General features: G+C 33.7%; 1 protein-coding gene across 1 annotated transcript in view; it reads left to right on the forward strand.

Moving 5' to 3' along the window:
• Window positions 1-20,630, forward strand: part of LOC127831328 (uncharacterized) — a 31,978-nt gene extending 11,348 nt beyond the window's left edge. Inside the window, exons 6-11 of the mRNA XM_052356297.1 lie at window positions 520-839; window positions 1,219-1,319; window positions 1,438-1,599; window positions 6,832-6,930; window positions 8,027-8,118; window positions 20,451-20,630. Of these exons, the coding sequence (XP_052212257.1) occupies window positions 520-839; window positions 1,219-1,319; window positions 1,438-1,599; window positions 6,832-6,930; window positions 8,027-8,118; window positions 20,451-20,630 (954 nt within the window). The remainder of the gene's footprint in view (window positions 1-519; window positions 840-1,218; window positions 1,320-1,437; window positions 1,600-6,831; window positions 6,931-8,026; window positions 8,119-20,450) is intronic.
• The last annotated feature ends 5,374 nt before the right edge of the window (window positions 20,631-26,004 follow it).

The raw sequence follows: 26,004 nt of genomic DNA on the forward strand, positions 1-26,004 counted from the left end.
CGAGTAATTTTACTTATCTGTGATCAGCATTTAAATAAAAGTGTATGTTTTTCATTTATATATTATATATGTCTTCGTCTTAAACGCCAGCAAAAGATAACAAAAATCGAAAAAGCGCACAAATATAAATGACGTCAATATAAATTACGAAATGACGCCATTGTAGTTCGCGTGCTTATTGTGTTTAACCAGACCGAAATACACAAACACATTTATCAAATAATTTGCTTCATGTAAATTGCATGCAAGTTTTATATTAAGGTGTTTATCATTTTCGGCAATTAACGGTAATTAACATGCATTACAAGTTTTGTGTTGTTTTTTTCTGTGTGCAGACAGCAAAAACGTTTTGAATTTTATATCTTTAGTTAGAAACTTTATTGACAATTGAAGAATTACAACAAGTGGTTCATTGTGTTGCACATTATATCACATATTCGATGATAGGCTTAAATAAACATAAACGGTTATTTTATGTACCTTGAGGTAAGCTTACACAAATATAACTATTTGTTGAAGGAAGCTGAAGATGAAAACTCATCTGTAAACGAAGCTTTAACGATAAGCGCAGTGGAGTTCGCCGTCGCTATAGTGATAGTGCCCATCATCATCATCTTGGTCCGCAACATAATCAGAAAGATACATAATTTTTCGCAAGAATTAAAGGAGAAAACCTGTGAGCTCGAGGCGGAGAGACTGCGAACTGAAGAGCTTCTGTACCAGCTCTTACCAAGAACGGTTGCTAAGCGACTCATGAAAGATGGGAGCACCTTGCCAGAGTCATATAATTCCGCGACCATTATGTTTTCAGATGTTGTTGGATTTACTACCATTTCAAGGTGCGACTGTCACAAACATATTCGTATAATAGACTCATTTAAACGTCAGCATTGTCAATCTTACACTGACCTAAACATACCTGTATTATGTTGAACATACACATTTCTATTATTTTACCCTGTCTCATGGATGAGGGAGTAAGCCTTAGTTCTTTCATAACCACATTTATGTGCATGTGTATGTTATATCTATTGGAAAATGTATGGTAACAAGGCTGTCTCTCACAAGATACTTGGTTAGAACCTAGTTCATGTAAAAATGTATCGTTTGTGTCAAAGAAAAACTTGTATCCTTCTGTCTAATCGGATGTATATAAATGGACAATGTATGTTTTTCTTGTTATAATCGATACCAATTTATAATGTATTATTATTCCAGTTCAATAACTCCGATGCAAGTGGTGAACTTGTTGAATAGACTCTACATGACCATTGATAAGCGGCTAGAAAACTTCGACGTTTACAAAGTTGAGACAATTGGTAAGCAACATAAAGTTTCGACACCGATAAAAGCCGAATATTAGAAAAGTAACTATTAAACTACGCCTTTCGATTAGGTACTCAGTGGTTTTTAACCCATATTTCATGTCACTTCCAGGAGACGGCTACATGGTAGCTTCAGGATTACCCAACCGAAACGGCGAAAAACACGTGGCAGAGATCGCAAAACTGTCTCTTGATTTACTCGCAACGATAGAAACTATGTATCTGCCACATATACATGACCAGAAGATCAGTTTACGGTTGGGTTTTAACACTGGTACGTGCGCACTGACAACACATAAAGCTATATACAAAAGCGCTAATTAATTATCATGTATTCTACTCAATCACAAATCACAGATAAACATGAAACATACATGAAAGCATAAATAGCACAGTGCTCGAGTAAATAAGTACTTTTATATATATGTATGTGATACAAGTTCTCTATTACAGACTTGATAATTATCTAAATAAACATACTTTTTACATTAACCTTAATTGCTCTATGTAATTAGTGAAACTACTGATACAAATCATCGCATAATTAAGTACTGTCGATTGCTTACCTTCGGGCCATGTTCAGTCATCCAGTTACTATCCCACTCACTTTCGTCATCACTCACACACGCATTGATCACTAACACGGATAATCAGTAACCATCTCACACACTCGCTTTAGTTATGAGTAAATTTATTATTCTCTATTCTCAAAATACTATTAAAATCTCATCATCTTTATAACCCATATCATCATCATTATCATTATCAAACAAATAATAAACCAAAGACAAAATAGGAGTGAGTGCTTGTATTTGACAGGACTTTCAACAAATAAATGCAAAAAACAATTCTTCTGACGCCCGTATATGTTGTATGCGCAATGGATATAGACCTCAACGGCACCGCTCAGTTGAGGAATCTCGAGACGACTGGAAACGGTGTAACATCTTTGTTCAGGTGTATAAAGAACTGAAACGATACTATTTAAATGCTGTAGGGCATGTAATTATGAATACTTCGTATACACATGTGTGTCATGTGAAAAGGTGCAAATGTATTTATAACAATTAGACGTCAAGTATATATCTCAAAAAAGAGTTACTATTTGAATAAACTGATCCCCGCCGATGCCCACAGTGCACACAGGACGCCCCCAATGCCCATCAATCACGCTAACTTGCTTAAATATTATAAATAAACAAATGTGAAACATTAATTTGTTCAAAGAAGCTGCTAATATCTGCAAGATTCATCTACCACCACCAATCAAGAGAAGTGTACATGACTTCACGTACACCCCATACAATAATCAGTAGTAATAAACGATTCAGGTAAAACCGCGAGCGGGATACGCAACCCTACTGCCATTTTTGTTTTCTTATTTTTTCTTTTAATGGCAGGGGGACGTATGAGGACCCATGGCTCGAGACCGGTGTCTAGGTGCCTTCATCACCTCCCAAAACCTCTAATTTAGAGAAATCTACAAATAAGCAGCTATTAAGATACTGTAACATTAAGTATTTTATAGTAAAAAATGTAATTAAAACATTATCAATTTCATTGCGCAAGTAACCATAACAAACAAACATCAAAAGCATCCTGCACACACCCCGGACATCAACAAGAAACAAACAAATCACTCAAACCATAAAATCCATAAAGCATCTATAAAGAATGTTGATAAATCATAAATATTCCGAGAAATATATAAATGCATATGACGAATTTAACAGCTATATTAAACCGACTTCAACATCTAACCAGTCACACCAAAATGAAAATATTAAGTAATCGTAAAATAAAAATGTCTTTAAAATTAAACGTTCATTACGAACGACAACAAAAAATTATAACACTGACATTTAAACATACCAATATTTCAATAAGTATGCTGGAGGTACTATCTCCAGAAATTGAGAGTCTCGAAAAACATGACACCCATAACTTAAAAGACCTCATTCAAACACAATATTATGTAAAAAATGAGTCAAAATAATCAAGAAAACTTAGCTGCTTCAGACTCAAATGAAAATACACCCATCGTCTTTCCCAGTAAAGAAATCGGTTCGTGTTAAGATCCCATCTCACATGGACTAAAAACCGAACTGAAAATATACTAAATATAGACTTTATAATAGCAAAATTATAAACATAAAAGCAATGTAACCAATTATTTAACCATACATATGTTCATTAAGGGCGGGCGGGCGGGGTTATCACCCTTTCGTTTTCTTGCTCCATAACTTTGCCTGTCAAAAACAACCCTCGAATGGCGTCTTACTAGATGTGCAAATCATATATACCCCAAAACGAAAAACTCGTGCGCTTTCGCGCTAAAACATGCACACAAAACCCGTGCATTATACGCGCTAAACCATTACCATAATCTCTCTTCTAAATAACACGTATTCAACCATACTATAGCGTATTTATCAAACCGAGAATAATTTCATTTACTCATAGTTATGAGTCATAGCATCATCATCAACATTTATAACATCGTCATAAATAAAATCATCATTATTAATCTTAACAAGTTATTTTCTAACACATAATTACACAAAACAAAACAAACAACAAATTATACCTTTCGAGCTGCCCTCTTACTATAATGTTACACTATTCATTATTTATTCTTCGAACTGTCCAGCTTCTGAAAAAATAAACTTCGCAAACATGTGTTAATGCAATTTCAACATGTGTTTTGAGACATATTTTAGTGAACTGACACGCAAGCAAACTGGCTTATACGCATCTGAAAAAATCTGCTTTAAACAAAGTGTCAACGGACAACCCGAGCCAACCGGTTAATTTACATAAGCCAATCTGGCCCTTAATAACATACATTTAATGTTCTCCAATATATATAATATCCTTCGAACAGTACAATCTTAACATTAAATAAAAACAAAAATGTAAATGTAAACGCACGTTTTAACAAATTTGGTTAACAAACTACACGCGCTAACTGGGTTTATCCACATCTGGTCAACTGGCTTTCACCAAAACGATAAGCAAAATTACACATGTTAACTGGCATTCAAAAAACGGCCAAACACCATAAAAGCAAAATGTCTTTACACATCAAGCCAACAGTCCACCAAACAAGAACAAAAACTATCACGAAAACAAAATCGACTTATATTGCAAATAAATCCGGTCTACTTTTGTTATCATTACAGTACCTCATCTTTAAAAATGCATTAAACTATGACGAAACTAAATTTAACAAAACCGATAAATGCCTTTCATCTAAGTTTAAAACAACAGTCTTATTGTCAACGCTCTTTTCAAACCAAATTTATACCACAGTTTATCCAAAATATCGTAAATTAATTAGCACATATGCATACACCATTATTGACACCAACCTTGCAGGGGAAACTTAACGTCTTAAATTATTATGAAAAATATAATAACTCTTAATGTTTTAATTCAATTTAGAGAAAATGTTTAATTGTATACAACAATAACATAAACTGTTTATTCAATATCCAGCGAACGAGATGTAATATATGCAAAACACAAACATGTTTCGAAAAAAGTTTACAAGACAAGTCTCTATAGCTGTTTCATAGATGAATAGAATATATATTTCCGTAATGTATCGATTTTTGATGTTACATTCTTAATTCACAATTGGAATACCTGAATAGATTAAAGATATGTTCGCATAAATTTTCATCCGCTTATTATCATACCACCTCATATATCGCACACAACCATCGTGCTGAATTATATGGAAAACGGCAGTTAATTGTTATTAATCGTTTGTTGAATTATACGCTTGGAACTAATACACAAACTTGTAACACATGTATTACCATATAAGGTGTTATATCTTAAAAACAATAAAAATAAAGCAAGGTGTTCGTAAAAACATGAGGGAGAGTGATCTAACTCTGCTATCAAAACAACCTGGAGTGACACACTATGTGGCCTTACCTATATATAATCCTACCAGACCATTACATTTGCGACCTCTTTTTGAACTTAAATAGTTTCATTTTTACACAATAATCAAATCAATTGATGTATCTGAATAGTTGGAACTAAACAAAAACAACAGCACAAATAAAGATATGGAGCATGTTATTGAATATACTTATCATAAAAGTTAACAAGGAACACAACCTGTGTTAATTTCAATCGGAATGTTGTTGCCAGTGTTATTACAATAAACAGAACCAACAAGTCTGACCTTTGTTCGAAGTTCCAGCTCACCATTCCGCTTCTAGCAGAGAATCAGTCCTCTCATCGAAAATCTCCTTCCGAATACTATGTATTTCGCAAATGAACGCCTAAACTACTTTATCACCCTTTCGTTTTCTTGCTCCATAACTTTGCCTGTCAAAAACAACCCTCGAATGGCGTCTTACTAGATGTGCAAATCATATATACCCCAAAACGAAAAACTCGTGCGCTTTCGCGCTAAAACATGCACACAAAACCCGTGCATTATACGCGCTAAACCATTACCATAATCTCTCTTCTAAATAACACGTATTCAACCATACTATAGCGTATTTATCAAACCGAGAATAATTTCATTTACACTTACTAACAAAGTACCTTTATTAGCCATACATGAGCTCGTTAACTCACACACGTGCACAGTTTCTCAACAAGCCTCTCGTGTTTCCCATTCAATCGCCGTATATCCAAGAAACTAGCTCTCCAGCAACTAATCGAATAAATAGAATCATGTCGACCAATAACCACATCAATTGTAAATAGTTTAGACTTCAAGAAAACCAATGCGTTGCATTATTTTATAAATTACCTTATATCCTTAAACACCATCCAAGATAAACATGAACATTAAAAGATATCGGATTTTGCATCTCAAACTTATCAACCAACGATGCACTTACAGTATAATGACTCGAACGTGGTCAAAATATATAGAGTTTATTTCATCATACATTATGCTTTAAGCCCTTGAGTACATATATTACAACAAAGTATTTCCACGGATGGTCAATGACGTACAGAATGTTTTAAACAAAACGAAGTCTTTATACACAATTTGTGTACAACCTGAGCCTAGATAAAAGTCTTAATACAAAAATTTGTTTGCTCTCTATCGTTTTTTTATATTAATATTAAATAGATAAATAAATCTAATTACATGGAGAAAAACTATTGATAATATAAGTCAGTTCTCAATTTAAAAGCTTGAAAAACAAAAATAGATAGATTTTGTACATTTGTTGCATTGTCAGTCTGAACCAAGTCAATAAACTTGATAGGATTTGTGTTATTGCAGTAATAGTTTTCTTTATTCGTCTTACGTAAATGAATAAAAATTGGGCATTCATATAAACAATGAAATTTGTCCTCAAGATCGTTGCAGTGTTTGCATTTTCTGTTTTGAAACGGCATCTTTTCAGGCTTGTGCCATCTCCTTGCTATATACATGTATCATCAGACAAGCCAACTAATTATCGTTAAACTTACCTACCTAAACTAACTTAGCCAACATCATTTCCCAACTGACTTGCAGGACCAGTGGTAGCAGGCGTGGTTGGGTTGAAGATGCCGCGCTATTGCATCTTTGGTGACACGGTTAACACCGCCTCGAGAATGGAGTCCACAGGACTACGTAAGTACTTTCACCGCTACTTGGGTTAAAAACCACTATGACCTTAATGTAGGGTCAACGGGCGAATGAATATACATGTTACATTGTCTAAACTCTCAAGTCCAATGTTGTGATACATTCTGTATAATAACTTGTCAAAACTTGATTTAACTAGATAACTGAGGTAACGGTCATAGTTTATTCAAAGGGTCAACATAAAGCCCTATAGATACAATCCCACGTAAGAAGAGGCGCTAAACCCATATTTTATTATTGGGAGGAGAGATCATAATTACATTTGTGTCCACACATACAAGATTGGCGTTATTTAAAATGGTCACACCAATGAGGATAGGGCGTAATTTCAAATAATCTCACACGTGAGAACAAGGCGTTTTTACATAGTGTCTCATTCGTTATAGGTGTTATATCATTATTCGGTAGTTACCTATTAACTCCTTGTTCCTTGGATTTTTAACATGAGACACCTAAATACTATTGATATTGAATTTAATTTATTAAAGCTCCATAAACACTAACAATTAAAGTATGTTTCGAAAAATAAGTTAGCACATAAAAACTCAGTGTTACTTCTAGTAAAAGACAACATTTCAACGCTAGATGTGGTCTGGTTACATAGATGTTAGCAGATACAAAATGCTCGATTATATTTTTTGTGCGACAATATAATCCGTGTGTATTGCCGCGACGATATCCGAACATTTACGAGCGAGATTGGATTTGGGCAGCTCATGAGAACTACGTCGTGCTTCGGACGCTGCCCGAAGCAAATCTCGCGTTCGCTCGAAAATGTTCAGAAATCGTCGCGGGAAATTGACATCTAAAATTTAATAAAGTAAATCTTTGTTACCATACAGCATCTAGAGTTTAAAGGTTGCTATTGCTGAAACATTGGTTTTTGGTACGGGTAAACTTTATTTTTCGAAATATTTTACGAAATCTTTGTTTATTTTGAGTGTTTATCGGGCTTCAATATTTGGTTCTCAATTGAAACCTTACACTTATATATTTTTTTGCCTCATACAATTTTCGTGTATGTATATTTCCTGGTTATTGTTACAATAGTGATGCAGCATCAAACGTTTTTAATGTTTAGCATCGCGAATACAGATGACAGAGTCATCTGCTGCTAAGCTCACGCATATCGGAGGGTTCATCATAACAGAAAGAGGTACAGTGGACGTAAAGGTATATTGAGTTCTTTTATCATGAAAATGCAGAAGCATTTGAACAACCTTAACCCATTTATGCCGAGTGGACTCTCCCATCCTTCTAAATTGGATTAATTTATTTCCAAAATTAGGGTTGTCAAGTATAATTATTTATATATATTTTTCTTACAGAAATTCCTTTAAGCAAACACCGCAGACCCTGATGAGACGCCGCACCATGCGGCGTCTCATCTGGGTCTACGCTGTTATCCAATGTCTTTTTTTCTAGACGCTAGGCATAAATGTGTTAATAAAAATGACAAGAAGCATTTGAACAACCTTAAATAAAGGCGTTATTGGGAAATTTAAAGCAAAATAAAAATTGAATTACGCTTTGATAACTTGAAAAAAGTTCGAATTAGCAATGAGCGTTATAGATATCATCCCGGAATTTGTACTTTATTATGTTTAAAGTTGTAAAATTAATGAGCTGTCATTACCAAACAAAACGGCTAGTAAAAATACTATATTGTAATATTGATTAAAATACTGAATGCAATATTAACGACAAGTCGTAAATTCCATAAGTTTAGCTGTTTAGAACCCGGACATTCAGCATACTTTTGAATGATCGTAAATATTTATTTAATTTGCTCATTTAAAATCATTTGATAAAACAGATCTGACACTCGTTGTCATTTCGTACCATATTTTATTAAAGGGACAGTCAACCATGACGATGAAGAAAAGAAAAGTTGTAAAATACCGTATTTTTTACAATTATTAGTTAATATTGATTAAAATATCACGACTGGTATATTACATTACTTGAAAAAAGTTGTTAAGTTTTCATATTTTTAGTATATTCGGTAATCAATTTTACTGGGTATGTCTACCAGGTAACTACCAGTTAACTATAAATAACGCCAGTAAATTGATCATCATCGTCACGTGGTAAACCCAGGAATGCAAATTGTGCATGCGTAGTGAATTGTATATATTATATATATATAATGATCAATCTACTTGCGTTATTTATAGTGTGTATATCGTTATGTCACCTATTTTTTGCGATGTACTTTCGATTTCACATCGCGAAATATTATTACCGAATATACTGAAAATATGAACTATTTTCAAGTAATGTAATATACCAGTCGTGAAATTTTAATCAATATAAACCAATAATTGTAAAATAATACGGTATTTTAGAACTTTTCTTTTTTCGTAATTCGTGGATGACAGTCCCTTTAAACTCGTCCAGGAAATTTGTAAGTAATTCAGTTTTAGAAAGTATTTAAGCGCCATGTTTTTATCAAACCCGATTTGTTAACCAATCGCATCAATGTTTATTTTTTGAAGGGAAAAGGCACCATGAGGACATTTTGGCTTGATGGAATCTGTGCACAACAAGTCGGCAACGGAACCACTTATGCGCGCCCGAGCGTTGAAGAAAAATCACCGGTTTCTCCGGATATTACTTTGATTTCAGTAAAAGAACCTCCAAGCTACACGAACGGGCTATTAATGAAGTACTGAAAAGCATATTGCTTGTGTGGGATATATGAAAACATTATTAGGTTTTACCCTCCTCATTAAATACTACAGGATTTTGTCACATCAACACTTCAGATTATGTCATACAAAGACGGCTTATACAATACAAGAACAGTAAATATAAGGGCATCAAGGGCTGTTATTGTCGGAACTAATAGTGTTAAGTATAGCATAAACTTTCGTTTTTTTAGCAAACATTGATCCCGATAATTATTATGTATGGATTGTTCGATGGTAAACACTGTAACATGGGTCATAATGCTTGTAAACCCGTATTCACCAAACCATTCGTAAGCGTTAATATAAAGTATAGACACGAGATATCTTATTCACGAGTTTGATCTGATGCATGCTATCAAAGGAGCGTATGTCATCAGCACACTTTTCTATATGAAGACGGGTAAAATTCGATGTTTCATATGTCGAGTTAGCCTCAACATTTAAGATTATTTCGAATCAATCTTACATTTTAGAGAATATTTTTTTTTAATTCTTAGACTTTATACACACATTTGGTTGGTGAATATAGGCATAAGTGAATGCACTTTTAATTCTTTTACGTTTATCCTTAGTCAAACACAAAGGTAGAATGATGGAAGATCGTCAATATTTTACTACTTCAGTCAAACTTGAACGCATATTTACAGACAAACACAAACCAAAAACAAAACAATCAAAATATATCGAAGATGAATGAGTTCCAAAATGTTAGTCTGAGTTTTTTTTTCTAGTTGTACTTCCAATCTGTGTATACGTTTAACAAACTTGTCATCAATAGTTTAGTCAGCATATGTGTCATTTGTTCTAGTGAAATGCTGTTGTTGTGGTTAAAAATAGCTTATTCCACCGAAAGGAGATTGTTTGCAACGATGTTTTATTAAATTGTACAATACAATTGGCAATAGTTTGCGCTGACGTTTACCGAATCAATAAGGATATATTTAAACCACATTTATAATGCATACATAATACAACGATGACATCGATCTTATCAACTTCAACGTTATATTAATGTATCTTTAAAATATTAACATAACCAATGAATACAATTCTTCGGTATGTTCTTGAGAATTAAAAAATGAAACAAGTAATAAATGAAAGATGAAACTTCGAAAAACAGTACGTTAAATACATTATACATCAAGGGAAGTCATTTACGAGACGAAAACACAACATTCTACAGGGATATCCTCCCTGCGTCGACAGTGCAATAAGTTTGTCAAACAAGCTTATGACTGTCACACATTGTCAAAAAAATGTTCAATTGATTGCAACCCCCCCCCCAATAATAATTATACTAACTAGTAAAATACGTAATCTTAGTCAAGTATATTTTGAATATTTAGTCAAATAAAGTCATGTTAGGCTTTGTTTACACATTTTTTTTGGTAATTTATAATGTATTGAATTTATGGCCCATGAGAAAATAAATTCGGTAAATGTTTGTACTAAAAGTATTCTTCATTATTCATAATATGAACACGAAAATCATATATATAAAACATATACATGTCACCAAATCAAGATAAAACATACACATTTCTAATATGTTATCGCAATAATTTTAACTTCACCATCAGGTTTACATAATAGGCAATTGATGAAAGAAACATTCAACTTAAAAAAGTATAATTAACTCGTATCAAATTAGTCATGTTTGCAGCGATGAAGCTCTAGCAACTTACGACTTGTATTTGTTTAGATATTATCACGATTTTCACATAATGTATTACAATAACCTAGGCATACACACCAATACTGATTTCGTTGATCAAGACAAATTCCATTGCACTATCATAATGCAGGAAATATAATTGAGTCGTGTTCTGAGAAAACTGGGCATTATGCATGTGCGTAAAGTGTCATCCCAGCCTAAAGTGGATTTTTGCTAAGAAAAGATTTCATTTAAATGAAATATGTCACAAAAGCGGAAAGTGTCGTTCCTGATTAGCCTGTGCGAACTGCAAGACTTATATGGGACGACACTTTACGCATATACATTATGCCCAGTTTTCTCAGAACGTGACTCATATAAATGGTCGGCATAGTTTCGCGCATCTATTTTAAGTCTCGTATTTGTTCAAAACGTAATTGAACCGGCTTTTGGTAACACCGGACATATCCGAAAGGTATCGTTCAAAAAAACCTTTGACGTGACGGCACTTGTCGCTTTTAGAAACTGTGTGTGTTAAAATAAATTTCTTTTAAAGATAATTCCAGTTTGGGTGGAAAGTGTCGTCCTGTATAGCCAGTGCAGAGTCTTTAGTATCACAACATTAATACATGATAAGCGAAGTTAAACTTTTATGTTGCGTGATTAACTGACTCGCATGTCTAAACAATTTGTTTTTTTCCTTGGTAAATCATTAAGTTTAAACTAAAAATGAAATTACAATTCATAAACTAATTATGTTGATTAATCATATGTTATGTTCTTTGTACCTTATTGCAGTTAAGTTCAAACTGAGTGTTATGGTTAATAAACCCTGTTATGATATACATGTGGATAAATGTTGCGAATGTTGTTGTAATTAACCTCTTTAAGTTGGGACATTAAAGTATGTTTACTTGTTGATAATAATGTTGTGTGTTCTTTTGACTTTCATGCAACAGATTTCTCAAAGAAAATACCAAAAATATACGTACCACTAAGACTCATAAAGAAACAGTGTAAATCCGACGAAAAAGGAGACCAAGCCTTTATAATAACTGCATACTGAAACAGACAGAAAAGCAATTCATAACATTAAGGGTTTGAATAGGGAGAAGAATCCTATATTATGAAGCACAAATGAAGCACATTTTTTGAAAAGATAAATATTCTATAAATAATAATATAACAATAAATACATTTAATGATCATTGTAAATTGAGAACATATTATAAAACAAAATTATGCAAAAAATAATAATACCCATAATTAAAATTCTTGTGCGAAAGCGAAAAACAAGAAATTGTTGCTAGAATTAATTATTGCATTATATACGTTCTAACCCATTGAACCATTGAACAATTTTAATCAGTATTACCAGTCTATTGTTGTTTGCTACGGTTATTTAGTTTTTTGGGTGGAGGGGGCTTTTATGGAAGGGTTAAACTAGTCCTTCAAATAACAAAAAATAAAGAAACAATTATTGGCATAGTAACCATAAAATAGTAAAAAACAGCTTTCCGTCGTACTGTTCTATTATGGTGTTTTAACGCATATTAGATCGCATGGTTGCTAAAGCACTGTGTATAATACCGATGGGTATTGTTGTTTGATGATTATGATGATGTTAATGTTGTTGATGATAATGATGATGATGTTGGTGTTGGTGGTGGTGATGATGATGATGATGGTGCTGCTGCTGCTGCTGATGATGATGATGGTGATGATGATGATGATGATGATGATGATGATGATGATGATGATGATGATGATGATGATGATGATGATGATCACAGTCGATTTTAGATATATATATATATATATAGGTATTTAAAATATAACGATATTATTCAGTCAGATAAAACCGCGCGTAGTTCCTAAATTTCACATATTGGAGGCGCCTGCATTTAATATGTTCCGTCATGAATGATTGTGTACGACGGTGACGGGATAATTCGAATGATAACAGTTGATTTGGTGACATGTATATGTTTATTAAAATATAGCGAAAACATTAAGTCATATAAAACCGCGCGGCGATCAAAAATTTCACATATTGGAGACGCCTGCATTTAATAATTTCCTTCATAAACGGTTGTGTACATATAGGATCTTGCATGAGTGGTCGTTTTGTATTGAATTAATTAAACAAGTCATCTAAATGAAGATAAAAACGAGGCTTGCGTAGCAGTCGCCTGCGAACATCATAGCAAACACGTGACCACGCCATATATATCGTGTGCGTACGTCGTAGCTATCACATGCGCAAGTAATAGATATAGCGTGCGAACGTCATAGCTTTTGGCTGCGTACTTCATTACTTTCGCGTGAACAAGTTATATAGTCTTCTTAATAAAATATGTGACATGTCACCTTTATGCAACAGTAGTTATTCCATTTTGTTTTGATTTTTCAAAATCGTTTTCCGCATTTCGTAAATGGTAGCTATATTCACACAAACAGAAACAGGTGTTTCAAAAAATCATATCACTCATAGCAATTGTATCAACTTCCTAGTAGTGTACTAAAATTGTTATTAACATAATAATGGCCAAAGTCATATTAGCCGCGTGTTGCGAAACTGCCTCTTATTTCATCTACGCACAGCGGAGTTCCAGCACATCCGGCGCATCCGCACGGTCGGGACAGGAGCTACCACGTCCGCTCATGAGACTTGAAAAATTGCTTGACTTAAAAGCGGCCGTACATAACATACAACACATGTTCGCATGACGTGTGTTTTGGAGATTAAAAATGTGTTTGACTTTTATTAAAGTTTAAATGATATATACAAAATGTACTACTACTACTACTACCACTACTACTACTACTACTACTACTACTACTACTACTACTACTACTACTACTACTACTACTACTACTACTACTACTACTACTACTACTACTACTACTACTACTACTAATACTACTACTATTACTACTACTACTACTACTACTACTACTACTACTACTACTACTACTACTACTACTACTACTACTACTACTACTACTACTACTACTACGACTACTTCTACTACTACTACTACTACTACTACTACTTCTTCTACTACTACTACTACTACTACTCACGGACTCTAGATGAGACTCTAGATGAGACGGATATGAAACGGGACCGTATCGGCATATACTGTGAAACCATTATTATTCGTCCGACATTAATTTTCGCCTTTTTCGTCCTTCGACCGATGGACGAATTCCAGTTCCTAACGAACAACCATGTCCCATATTTGAAACAAAGAAGACTTAAATACGTAGGCATGAGACATTTAAATCCAGCGTAATCCACGCATATACACAGGGCTCGAAATTAACACTCGCACACTCGCAAAATGCGAGAAAAAAAGATTGCAAGGTAAGTTATAAGCCACTAGTATTTTTTGCAAATAAAGAAATAGTGAAAAAAACGAGTTATATTGCTTAATGCGTTCAACGGCGTGAACGCTAAACCGTAGGTCAATTTTATGAACGTCCGAATACCCATATGCGGAAGCGCGCACCTTGTTTGTTGACTGGTATACTTATAATACAGATACACAGATGGTATTGATACAAAGAACATGAAACAGTCGACTATTCACACTCAAGTTAAATCCGGTTTTGACACAAAGGGTGATCATTATACAGTGTACTGACAACTGACATTTCCTGTAAAACGCGAATGCAATAAGGCTGTATCGAATGCGTCGACTTCGTTTAGGTATATCAGTGTTGATTAACGCTAATTGTTAACAACTTTATTACCCATTGTGTGTATTGTGTTTTTCAGGGGTGTTGCAGATTATACAGCCTACACGCGGCGAATCCGGATAAAAGACAATACTATTAAACGCAATTAAAATATGACGATGTGTGATCAACACCTGACTGAAATATATTCTGCGCTTTGTTACAAATTAATAAAGAACATTTTGATTTGTGTTTGGTTATTTGGTTTAAACTGCATCTACTATTTCAAATTACTGTACTTAAAATGATCAAATATCTACGATGCAAAACGCTTGAAACTTTAATGAAATATGACCAAAATAATTTGCTTACGCTAATTATAACCCATAATGTTCGCACCTTCTCTAATTGGCGCCGATAAAGGAAAGATTGGTATCAGTTTGACCGTGATAGTAATGGAAAAAGACTAATTGGCAATTGGCTTCGTTGTTTAAAACACTCGTTAACAATTATTCAGTCCCACTTATCTGCTTATCATAACAAAGAACGTGTCAATGACATAAAATAATAAGGGACAGTTACTATCACCTAAAAAAACAGACTTGTTAATTGGCATATGCCAAACAAGGCCCACCTCCTGCAAGTGACTACCAAGTGTCACCTCTCTTTCCCCAGCACGATTTTTTCGCAACCGCGTATTACATGTGTTTTTACAACAAATCGGACGTGTTTTTTTTCAAAACCAGAAATGGACGAATTTAAGAGCGGACGAAATAGTCATTTTTATGAAAAGGGCGAAATTTATTGCCGACGAAAATAAATGGTTTCACAGTAGCCTGTCGATACTTTGTCACGTGACCGGTAGCTATCGATAAGCGTACATCGAAGCGCCGAGGTTATACATTTTGATGTACCCACTCACGTCTTTTTTTTAATTATACTTTCATTTTTCGGCCGATTTTGACAAATTATATATCATTAGAAAACCTACGTTACGTAGTTTTCAGATATATAAATATACATTATGTTTGTCTTCTGATTTGGGCAGCCCGGCGAGTTATAACTTTAACTTTTGCAAATATCACACCGTTTTAGAATCTAGATTTACGGTTGAAATGTTCGTCCTTTATACCGATTTGTAGCGTTAATATTTGGAGTTCAGTTTTAAAAATTACATCTTGCTTAAGAGAATAATGATATTTTTCGGCCGGGATTTTCAAGAATCTGTAAATAATTTTAATAAATTGATAATTTAAGGTAAATAACCTTTCATATAATTATACATAATAACCTCTTTGAAAACAAACAACAAACGATGAATGTTTTGACACCCGTTTTATTTGAAGTATGCACAGCCGAAAAATATCAAAAGAGTCAGCTATATACGCTGTCTCATCATAAAATAAACACCCTGTCTGTGTTATAAACAAGAGCTGTAATCGTTGATTTATTAAGCTTCAATAATAATTAGCTTAATTGATATTCTTCTAGAACAAAATATTTCAATTTATTCAATACAAAATTATAATAATTATGTCAATGGAAATTAAATGGCCGGTATCTAAACAAAAGCATAAGCGCCAAGACCGTAGCATCAGTTCGGTGCGTTAAGACCGCGCAATACTTTCTTTCGTCTTCATTCCTTACTTACTTTGATTTTTAAACCATTTTTTTTCTATCGTATACTGAATTCTATTCTCCTTAGCAAGATGTTATTTTTAAAACTGAACTCCAAATATAAACGCTAAAAATCGGTATAAAGTACGAACATGTCAAACTAGATTCTAAAACTCCAAACGTTCGGAGCGTTATGACCGCGCGCTACTTTCGTACAAATTCATTCCTTATTTACTTTCATTTTCAAACCCTTTGTTTTTCTTTCGTATACAGAATTTTCTTCTCCTAAGCAAGATGTAGCTTTAAAAACTGAACTCCAAATATAAACGCAACACATCTGTATAAAGTACGACCATGTTTACCGTAAATATAAATTCTAAAACGGTATGATATTTGCAAAAATTAAAGTTATAACCCGCCAGGCTTCCCTAATTACTAATTAGAAGTAAAACGTCATATATATTTATCGGAAAACTACGAAACGTAGGCTTTCTAATGATATATAATTTGTCAAAATCGGCCCAGAAATAAAAGTAAAATGAGAAAAAAGATGTTAGTGGGTACATCAAAATGTATAACCTCGGCGGTTCGATGTACGCTAATCAATAGCTACTGGTCACGTGACAAAGTATCGACAAGGTTAAATGCGCGGGGGTAAAACATAAAATGTTTATTTCTCGTGTTTAACTCGCTATAAATCCATTAATAACAACGGAAATATAATAAAAGTTATATTTTTGAAAGAGGAATTAATAAGCAACAAGATAGCGTATAAACCAAAAAATCGGATCATTAGTTTTTGCATAAAATAAAATTTGCTACAGTAAGGGTCAAATACTCGATTCAACTCCTGTCAATATACGCTCCGTACGCTCCGTGTACTACTACTACTACTACTACTACTACTACTACTACTACTACTACTACTACTGATACTACTACTACTACTACTACTACTACTACTACTACTACTACTACTACTACTACTACTACTACTACTACTACTACTACTTCTACTACTACTACTACTTCTACTACTACTACCATCACTACTACTACTACTACTACTACTACTACTACTACTACTACTACTACTACTACTACTACTAGTACTTCTACTACTTCTACTACTACTACTACTACTACTACTACTACTACTACTACTACTACTATTACAACTACTACTACTACTACTACTACTACTACTACAACAACTACAACTACAACTACTACTCCTACTACTACTACTTCTACTACTACTACTACTACTACTTCTACTACTACAACTACTACTGCTACTATTACTACTACTATTACGACTAGTACTATTACCGCTGCTTCCGCTAATAACGCTGATAATAGCAATAAATGATAATTTATTTTACGTTTTTATTAACGACGTTATTTAACGTTGTAAAACATTAACATCATTATGGAAATGTGTTGTCAAAAAATATATAAATGTACTAAATATAATAAATTACTAATATAATAATAATAAGAAGAATACTACTACTACCAATAATAATAATAGTTATAATAATAATAGTAATTATAATAATAATAATAATAATAATAATAATAATAATAATAATAATAATAATAATAATAATAATAATAAAATAATAATAATAATAATAATAATAATAATAATAATAATAATAATAATGATAATAAAAATAATTATAATAATGATGATGATGATGATGATGATGATGATGATGATGATGATGATGATGATGATGAAGATGATGATGATTATAATAATAATAATAATAATAATAATAATAATAATAATAATAATAATAATAATAATAATAATAATAATAATAATAATAATAATAGTAATAATTATTATTGTTATTATTATTATTATAAACTTTTATCCGACTAAAGAAATTGTAAAAGAATCCCATGGGAAAAATCCCAACGGACAAAAAATCCCATTAAAAATAAATCCCATGGGAAAAATCCCATGGATTTTTTTATTAAAAAAAAACAACAACACGATTAAACAAATTAAAATCGCGTATATTTGTCATCATTTGATGAAATATAATATTTCTTAAAGTTTCATGAATGAATCTCTCAAAATATGAAAAAAAATCCCATTAAATGTTTATTCCCATTTAAAAAATGGGATGTATTTCTATCAAAGCAAATTTAGCGAAAATGACCTAATATGCTTTTACAGGGCTTAAAATCGATAACTAAGGATTAACAAACATAATATATTTTTTTTGAAAATCCCATGGAATTTTTTCCCATAAAAAATCTGGAAAAAAATCCCATTGAGAAAACAAAAATCCCATGGGAAAATGCAACAATCCCATGGGAAGACCAACTTTGCGAATAAATTTCTTAGTGACAAAAAACGCATTTTTAAAGCAAAAATAATAAATTATTAACCAAAAATAAGACTTTTATCGCATGCTATATCTCAAAGAAGCGAATCTTTAAGAAAAAGGTACCTGAGTTTGCGAAGTTTCAGTTTCGCAATGTTTTTCCGGTGGCCGTTGGGGATTTGACCAAAAAGCGGGACACCTAAAAGTGCCACCTTAACTGTAGTCCGTTATCAGTATATAACTTACAAAACCTCTTTATTTCTGACAAATATTGGCGATAATGTGTTAGAGAATTTCATGAACACAGACGTTCTTTATTTTCCGAAGTTAACACACATGTGCACTATGCGGATGAATCCATAACGTGAAATGTGGGACATGCTTCTATTCGGGGTACGGGCATTAGCCGTCTAGGACGTTAGCCCCTAGGACATTGGCCTTTAGGACATTAGCCCCTAGGATATTTGCCCCTTAGGAAAGTGCACGCTAGGACATTAGCCCCTAGGTGTTTTAAAACATTCATAACTTGTTTAAAGTAAGTATTTTTATTCCATTTTTTAAGTTAATATGTTAACATATAAAAATAATTATTAATACGATGAAGTCTAATATATATTTTTATAGCTTGTACCACACACGTAATTTTTTTTTTTACAATTTGTTTGACATCACTTCCAATTTGTGTTTCTTCTTTGAGATGTTTAAACAAGATAAACAGCTACAAGATAAAATAAAAAATGCATATTTATTTTTTCATTATAACAAGGTGACAAGATTGCAAACACGTATATGTATGAATCAACAAAAGGGCGAGTAAAATACTACTTTATGTAACTACTGTATCTAACTATTTGGCAAACTTGAAAATAACACATTAAATTTAAAATAGGAACAACGCTTATACCCTACCAGAAAGAAGAATGTTTTTTTTAATTAAATGAATATGGTCAATGTTTTTCAAATAAATCATTGCAATAAATTCCATGAAATAGTAAAAAAATATAACCCAATTTAAGTATTTAACGTATGATTCATATGAAACAGTGAAGATGTGGCTCATTCAGAAATCCTTGATCTAGGTCGTATGTGTGTCTCTCTTTCATCTCGCAAAAGGTTAGCATAAAATACAGTAAAACAGATGAAACTATACACTTTGAACAGTTTAAGAATCACACATCGATATTGCATATTGATGGTTCAGCGAAAAGCTATGCCTAACTTCTTATTGAAGGAGTCAGGCATAGTTTTGCGGTGCGCGATCGATATACTGCAGAGAAAAGCACACATATGCAAATATGCATATGTAAGAATTTTGCAAACAATGTTGATCCTGATGAGACAGCTCCTATAGATGACATCTATTTTCTGTATGAGCACACTCACACATTTAACACAAGAAGCACCTGATTACTACTTCCACCGGACACAGTTTCCAACAGCCCGTACGAGTTATGCGAAAGTCTTTCGGCCCTCTGCGTAAACCTGGCGCAAGTTGTGAAGGCGCTCCTGCAGGTTCTTGATGGCTCGCTTCACTCGTTTTCTCTGTGGCTGGCCTTGGGCAACCTGGTACAGTGCAGTTGCAAGAGCACACTCACACATTTAATAAAAGAAGCACTTGATTACTGCGTCCACCGGACAAAGTTTCCAAAAGCCCGTAAGAACTCTGCAAGGGTCTTTCGGCCTCTTTTGTAATCCTGTCACAAGTTGTGAAGGCGCTCCTGAAGGTGCTTGGTGGCTCGCTTCACTAGTTTTCTCTGTGGCTGGTCTTGGGCATCCTGGTGCAGTGCAGTTTTAACCAGGGTATGGTCCTTTCTAAATTGGTATATCGCTGTCCAGATCGACGGGTGATCATATCCGATGAGTTTCTGGAAGCTGTGATTCCAAGCCTCACATAGGTTGTTGGTTCGAGGCTCGTTGTTTAAGGTCTGTAAGTGCACGTTCCAGAGAGGAGGAGGGAACAGTGGGGGAACTCTGCGGACACGAACATGCTGCACATCTGCTTCTGGACCTGCAGGTTTCTTGATCCGGCGAAAGGTGCCGGAAACATACACTCTATCGAAGTAATCGAGCAGTCATATTTGTACCTGTTTGCCTGCAAGTTGGTTTTTGATTCAGAACTGATTAAGTTCTACTGTTTTCAAAGCTGTAAGTTGTTTAAAACAATAATAATGTTGCACACCTTGTACTATTGCAATAGTTTTTATTTGCCATGTTTTGTTTGCTATTTAATGCATGTGCTAAACATTTAGCTAGATTGCAGCCCAGTATTATATATCTAACATCCAGGGCCCTAACAAATTTGAAGTTTGTTGCAAACTGTTACAAAACTTATCCTTGGCCCCTTTTTATCTCTGAAAACATATTTTACAAATGATACCATGGACAATTTGATTGCTGAAGTGTGTAGATGGGTGGGGGAACTGTTCAAGTCTCCACAGGGATGGGGTTGGGGAATTGTTGAGGTCTCAAGAGGGGTTGGGGGGAATTGTTGAAGTCTAAAGAGGGGTGGGGTGGGGGAATTGTTATGGTCTCAAGAGAGGTGGGGGAAATGATGAAGTCTCAAGAGGGCTGGGGTGGGGTAATTGTTGAAGTGTCCAGAGGGGTTTGGTGAGGGAATTGTTGAGGTCTCAAGAGGGGTGGGATAGGGGAATTGTTGAAGTCTGATGAGGAGTGGGGTGGGGGGAATCATATCTCATGTGTGAAGAACTCTGATGATAAACAAAACCTTCAATGTGCCTTAAGTTTATTGGAATGTACTAAAGTTATTTCCTTAGCTTATTGTTTAGGGTACAGTTTAACTTTGAACATGTGACCCTGCTGATTATTGTAGAATGCCTATTTTCTACCACTAGATCACGAGTGCTGTTATGAATATATAGCAAACATGCGTATGCTTCTGTTAAGTTGTTTGCATATTGCTGTACACATTTTGGCGGTAATTATACATTAAAATTCAGTATATTGACCTTAATGTATTCAAACAAAAATTAGCAAAGCCATAACACGCGGACGAACCTGTTATCAGGACAAAAATAAAGTGCATAATCAAGAATTAATACTTATACTTTGATTGACAGATGGGTTGTATTGGGGTTTTAAAGGGCCAGTTCACTCAGCTGCCTCAAATTTGCATACACTTGTTGACACTGAACTGATTTCATAGTCTTACATTATCAGCATGTTATCAGTAATAAATGAGCCTTACTATGGCACAATGTGGTCTAATGCATGTGCGTAACATCTTGCCCCAGATAAGCCGGTGCATTCTGCATAGGCTAATCAGGAACATCACTTTCCTGTTTAACTGAATTCTTAAAGAAGAGATTTTCTTCACAACAAGAATTCCATAAAAGTGGAAAGTGTTGTCACTGTTTAGCCTGTGCAGAGTGCTCAGACTTTACTAGGATGACATTGTACTCACCTGCATAAAACCTGGTTTTCTCAGGGCGCAGCTCAAATGTAGGCGCACAGTTGGACAACAAAGGGCTGAAATAAAAAAAACAATACAAAAATATGTAATCAAGGAGAGATAGCTTTTGTTATTATAATCTGCTGAATGCAAAAGTGGCTTTAAACTTTGATCAAATGAACAAAAAAGATGACCTTAAATGGAAATTAATTGAGTAGCCAGGAAAAGCTCTTTTTACAAGCTAGAATCAGTAAGGCTGAACATTATATCGTGAATAAGGTTCATATTGTAACAAGGCCTTATTTAAGCCATAAATGGTTTTCATATAGTTTTCCTAAATTGGAAATATCTTATAATTAAGAATAAAAGGTTGTTTATTTACAGTAATAAAACGCGTGTTATTAGATACCGAAAGGCCATTATAAATTCCTGATGTGACAAAAGCGTTATGCAGATATTGTTTAACTTGAATAATGGGTACATTCCATCCTTGGAAGTTTTATGCATTATACAACTGCTCAATCCTTAAGTACATAGCTTAATTGAACCTCGGTTGTTTTGAGAAGTTCTGATCCATATTCTTTTGAATGAAAATATGGAAACACATTGTTGAAAAACCTGTATCTGACGTGGAGAACATATTGAGTAGTTGTCTCAATATAATTAGTTTGAATTTTTTAATGGTTTTTATTTTATTGGGTTATAGAATGCATGTGGGTAGATTGTGTCAAACTGGTGCATTCTGGTCAATAACACCAATCTAGATCAAACGTATCATATATCAAGCTTACATAGAGATGTAGCTTTGGGATTTAGTTGGGGTCTAATGGTTGAAGGTCATGGTCACCATTTTTTTATTTTTTGTTTTTAGGTTCAGCCAATATGGACAACTTACTTGGTATTGTATATATGCTAGGCAGGTCAAGGTTGAGGTCACTGTTACTAAGAAGAGTTTGTCATCAATAACTTGAGTTTAGATGGAGGTAAAGAAGAGGTTTTAATTCCCAATTTTCTACTATAACTGACACAACAATGAAAAGATGAATCCAAAACAGAACAGGTCTTGTAATGCCCATTGTTGTAGTGATTACGACTATATATCTGTTGTTTTATGTTTCTCAACAAAGACAATCACTTAATTTATTTCTTGGTAAAAACAATAAGCTTATACATACATGTATACTAGTAAAGTGTATTGTATTGAATCTAATTATCCGCGTTGTTTTCTGTGTGGAAGATAAAATAATCGTTTGCCTTGTGAATAAATAAAATTATAATCATTACACAGAATGGGACCAGAAAACAGAAACAATACTTAAATACAATAACGAGGTACGCATACTTGGAAACATTTCCCATCTTAAGAATGCATTTCGAATTATAAATACTGTATTCCACTTCCACAACTAATACTATAGTTTAGTAATTGGTAATATGTTGACAAGGGTTCATTTACACATACGTATCGTTATTTCAAAGGCTGAATGAATACGTTTTTTGTTAGGGATATGATTGACTATCCGAATGTTTAACAATCGGCCGAATATTCGAATCCAAAATTCACATTCGAGTATTCTATTTTCTGCAAAGATACTCCTTAAAAATTATAAGTACAAGTAAAATATCGCAGTTTGGGTTAAGTGCAAACGACTTTCCTCTATAAGTTCGTGTTTTGAAAACAGCTGCTATAAATGTACGAAATGATAATTGGCCAACGTAATGGTATAAGGATATTAATACTCATAAGTTTTCCCCGATAACACTATCCGGTGCGGGAAGGACATAAGAAAATTAACAAATTAATGAGTGAAATGTTGAAATTAGTACCGCTATAGGCATGCGCTTCGTCGATATCAGGTCTTAAAATAAAAAGTACTCATTTAGATGCGTGCTTATTCAGCAAGGCGTGCACACGCCCCTTAAGTTGAATTCCTATGCGACAGAAGAAAACACATAATTTAATTAGCGTATTCGCAATGAATTGTTGGACACGACCTGATGGGGATACCTTTACCGTTTAGGATATGTTCATTTTATATCCAGTTGTATATGCCTGACGTCATAATAATATTTTCCCCACTAGTTACCGCACCAATAACGAAACCAGAGCCATGTAGGGGGAAAGGGAATGTTTCTATTGATTTTGCTTTTTAAACATTTTTATCGGACATAAACGTCTTTTTTATTTGCAACTCAATCAACAGCTTCTACTCAGAAAGTTTTGTCGCTTCGGTGTTTATATAATTAAATCAGACCAAATATACACGTTTCAACTAGAATAAACATCGCTATGGAAACAAAAGCAACACGACATTCATTATAAATCAGTCTATTGCATTCAACGCAAACCAAAGTCTCCGAACTGAACATGCTTGGAACAACGATTTTGTGTGAACTTTTGTAGTCATACAATGGCCGTCGGATCCTTTTATCCGTCCGCTAGCAACGGCCTGTTAATGCATTGTTTATGTTGAAATGTATGGTTAAGTTTTCAACAAAATATAATTGTCTTTAAAAAAAGGATGTATTTATTGATATTTATATACACCTTATTTAGGCGAGCAATTCGTCGTGTAAATTGTTTAGCAATGTATCAAATAAACCGACAAAAGTCTCAACCGATTTCTTTTACGCGCGTTTAATTATCGTGTCAATTACATCTAAGCTAATACACCCCATACAAATCGTAAGTAAAACACCAATGCCAATAAGCGCAACGTGATCCCCTGTTTGTAACTATACAAGGTAGTCCTGTACTTGGTATGTGGACCCGTTTGCAAAATGTAGTTGAGGGCGTTTCTCAGTGGAATTGAGTTTATGGGTTTGTAAACATGCAAAAAAAACAGAGGTGCTTGTCTGGCATCATGCCACGTTTTTGCTATTATCGATTTAAAGATGGCCGCCATTGACATAATACAATTTTTACTTTTATTTACCGTAGCAACAATAAACATTTATGATAAATATATATACCGACTAAATATAGTGTGTAGGATAAGTAAATGTTATCAATGTATCTTTTCAAAGTCAGAATGACCTTGAAACGGCACGTAAAATGTCATTTTGTCATTAATACACTTCAGTCTTTTGATTCGTTGATTCGTTGATGTTCTGAATTGACAGCTTCAATTGTACTAAAATGTAACGCTTATTTATGCAGTTTGAAATTGTCAAATTTTGATTTGCATATGGTTTTTGTATTAAAATCTATAAAAAAAAATATGCAAAAGAACCATTCCTCTTTATAGATAATCATTTAATTTTATGCTTATTAGTGCATTTTGATTGCCACTATTGATCCGATCATTGTATTTACAAAAGCGGGAAAGTCACGGTATAGTATTGTGAAATGCGAGTCTGTTTTCCACAGTATGCTGGCTGCTATTTTGATAAACGTTGGTTTATTTAGTATGTTCCCATGTTTGATTAATTGGCTTTGTTGCTTTGATTCTAGTGTTAAATGTTTACATTTTTACGATCTCTGTTTATCAGAGAAAATGTCAACGTAGTATCTTTTTTTGAAATAATACAGACAATACAGACATCAGAAGATGGAGAAACCCCAATACCCAGTACTTTCATCAAGCAGGACTACATTATGGCTGGAATGGACAACTGGGACTATACTGACAAATCATCAATATCTGGTACCGAAGG

The sequence above is a fragment of the Dreissena polymorpha genome, chromosome 5, assembly GCF_020536995.1.
Source record: "Dreissena polymorpha isolate Duluth1 chromosome 5, UMN_Dpol_1.0, whole genome shotgun sequence".
In the NCBI taxonomy this organism is placed as follows: Eukaryota; Metazoa; Mollusca; class Bivalvia; order Myida; family Dreissenidae; genus Dreissena; species Dreissena polymorpha.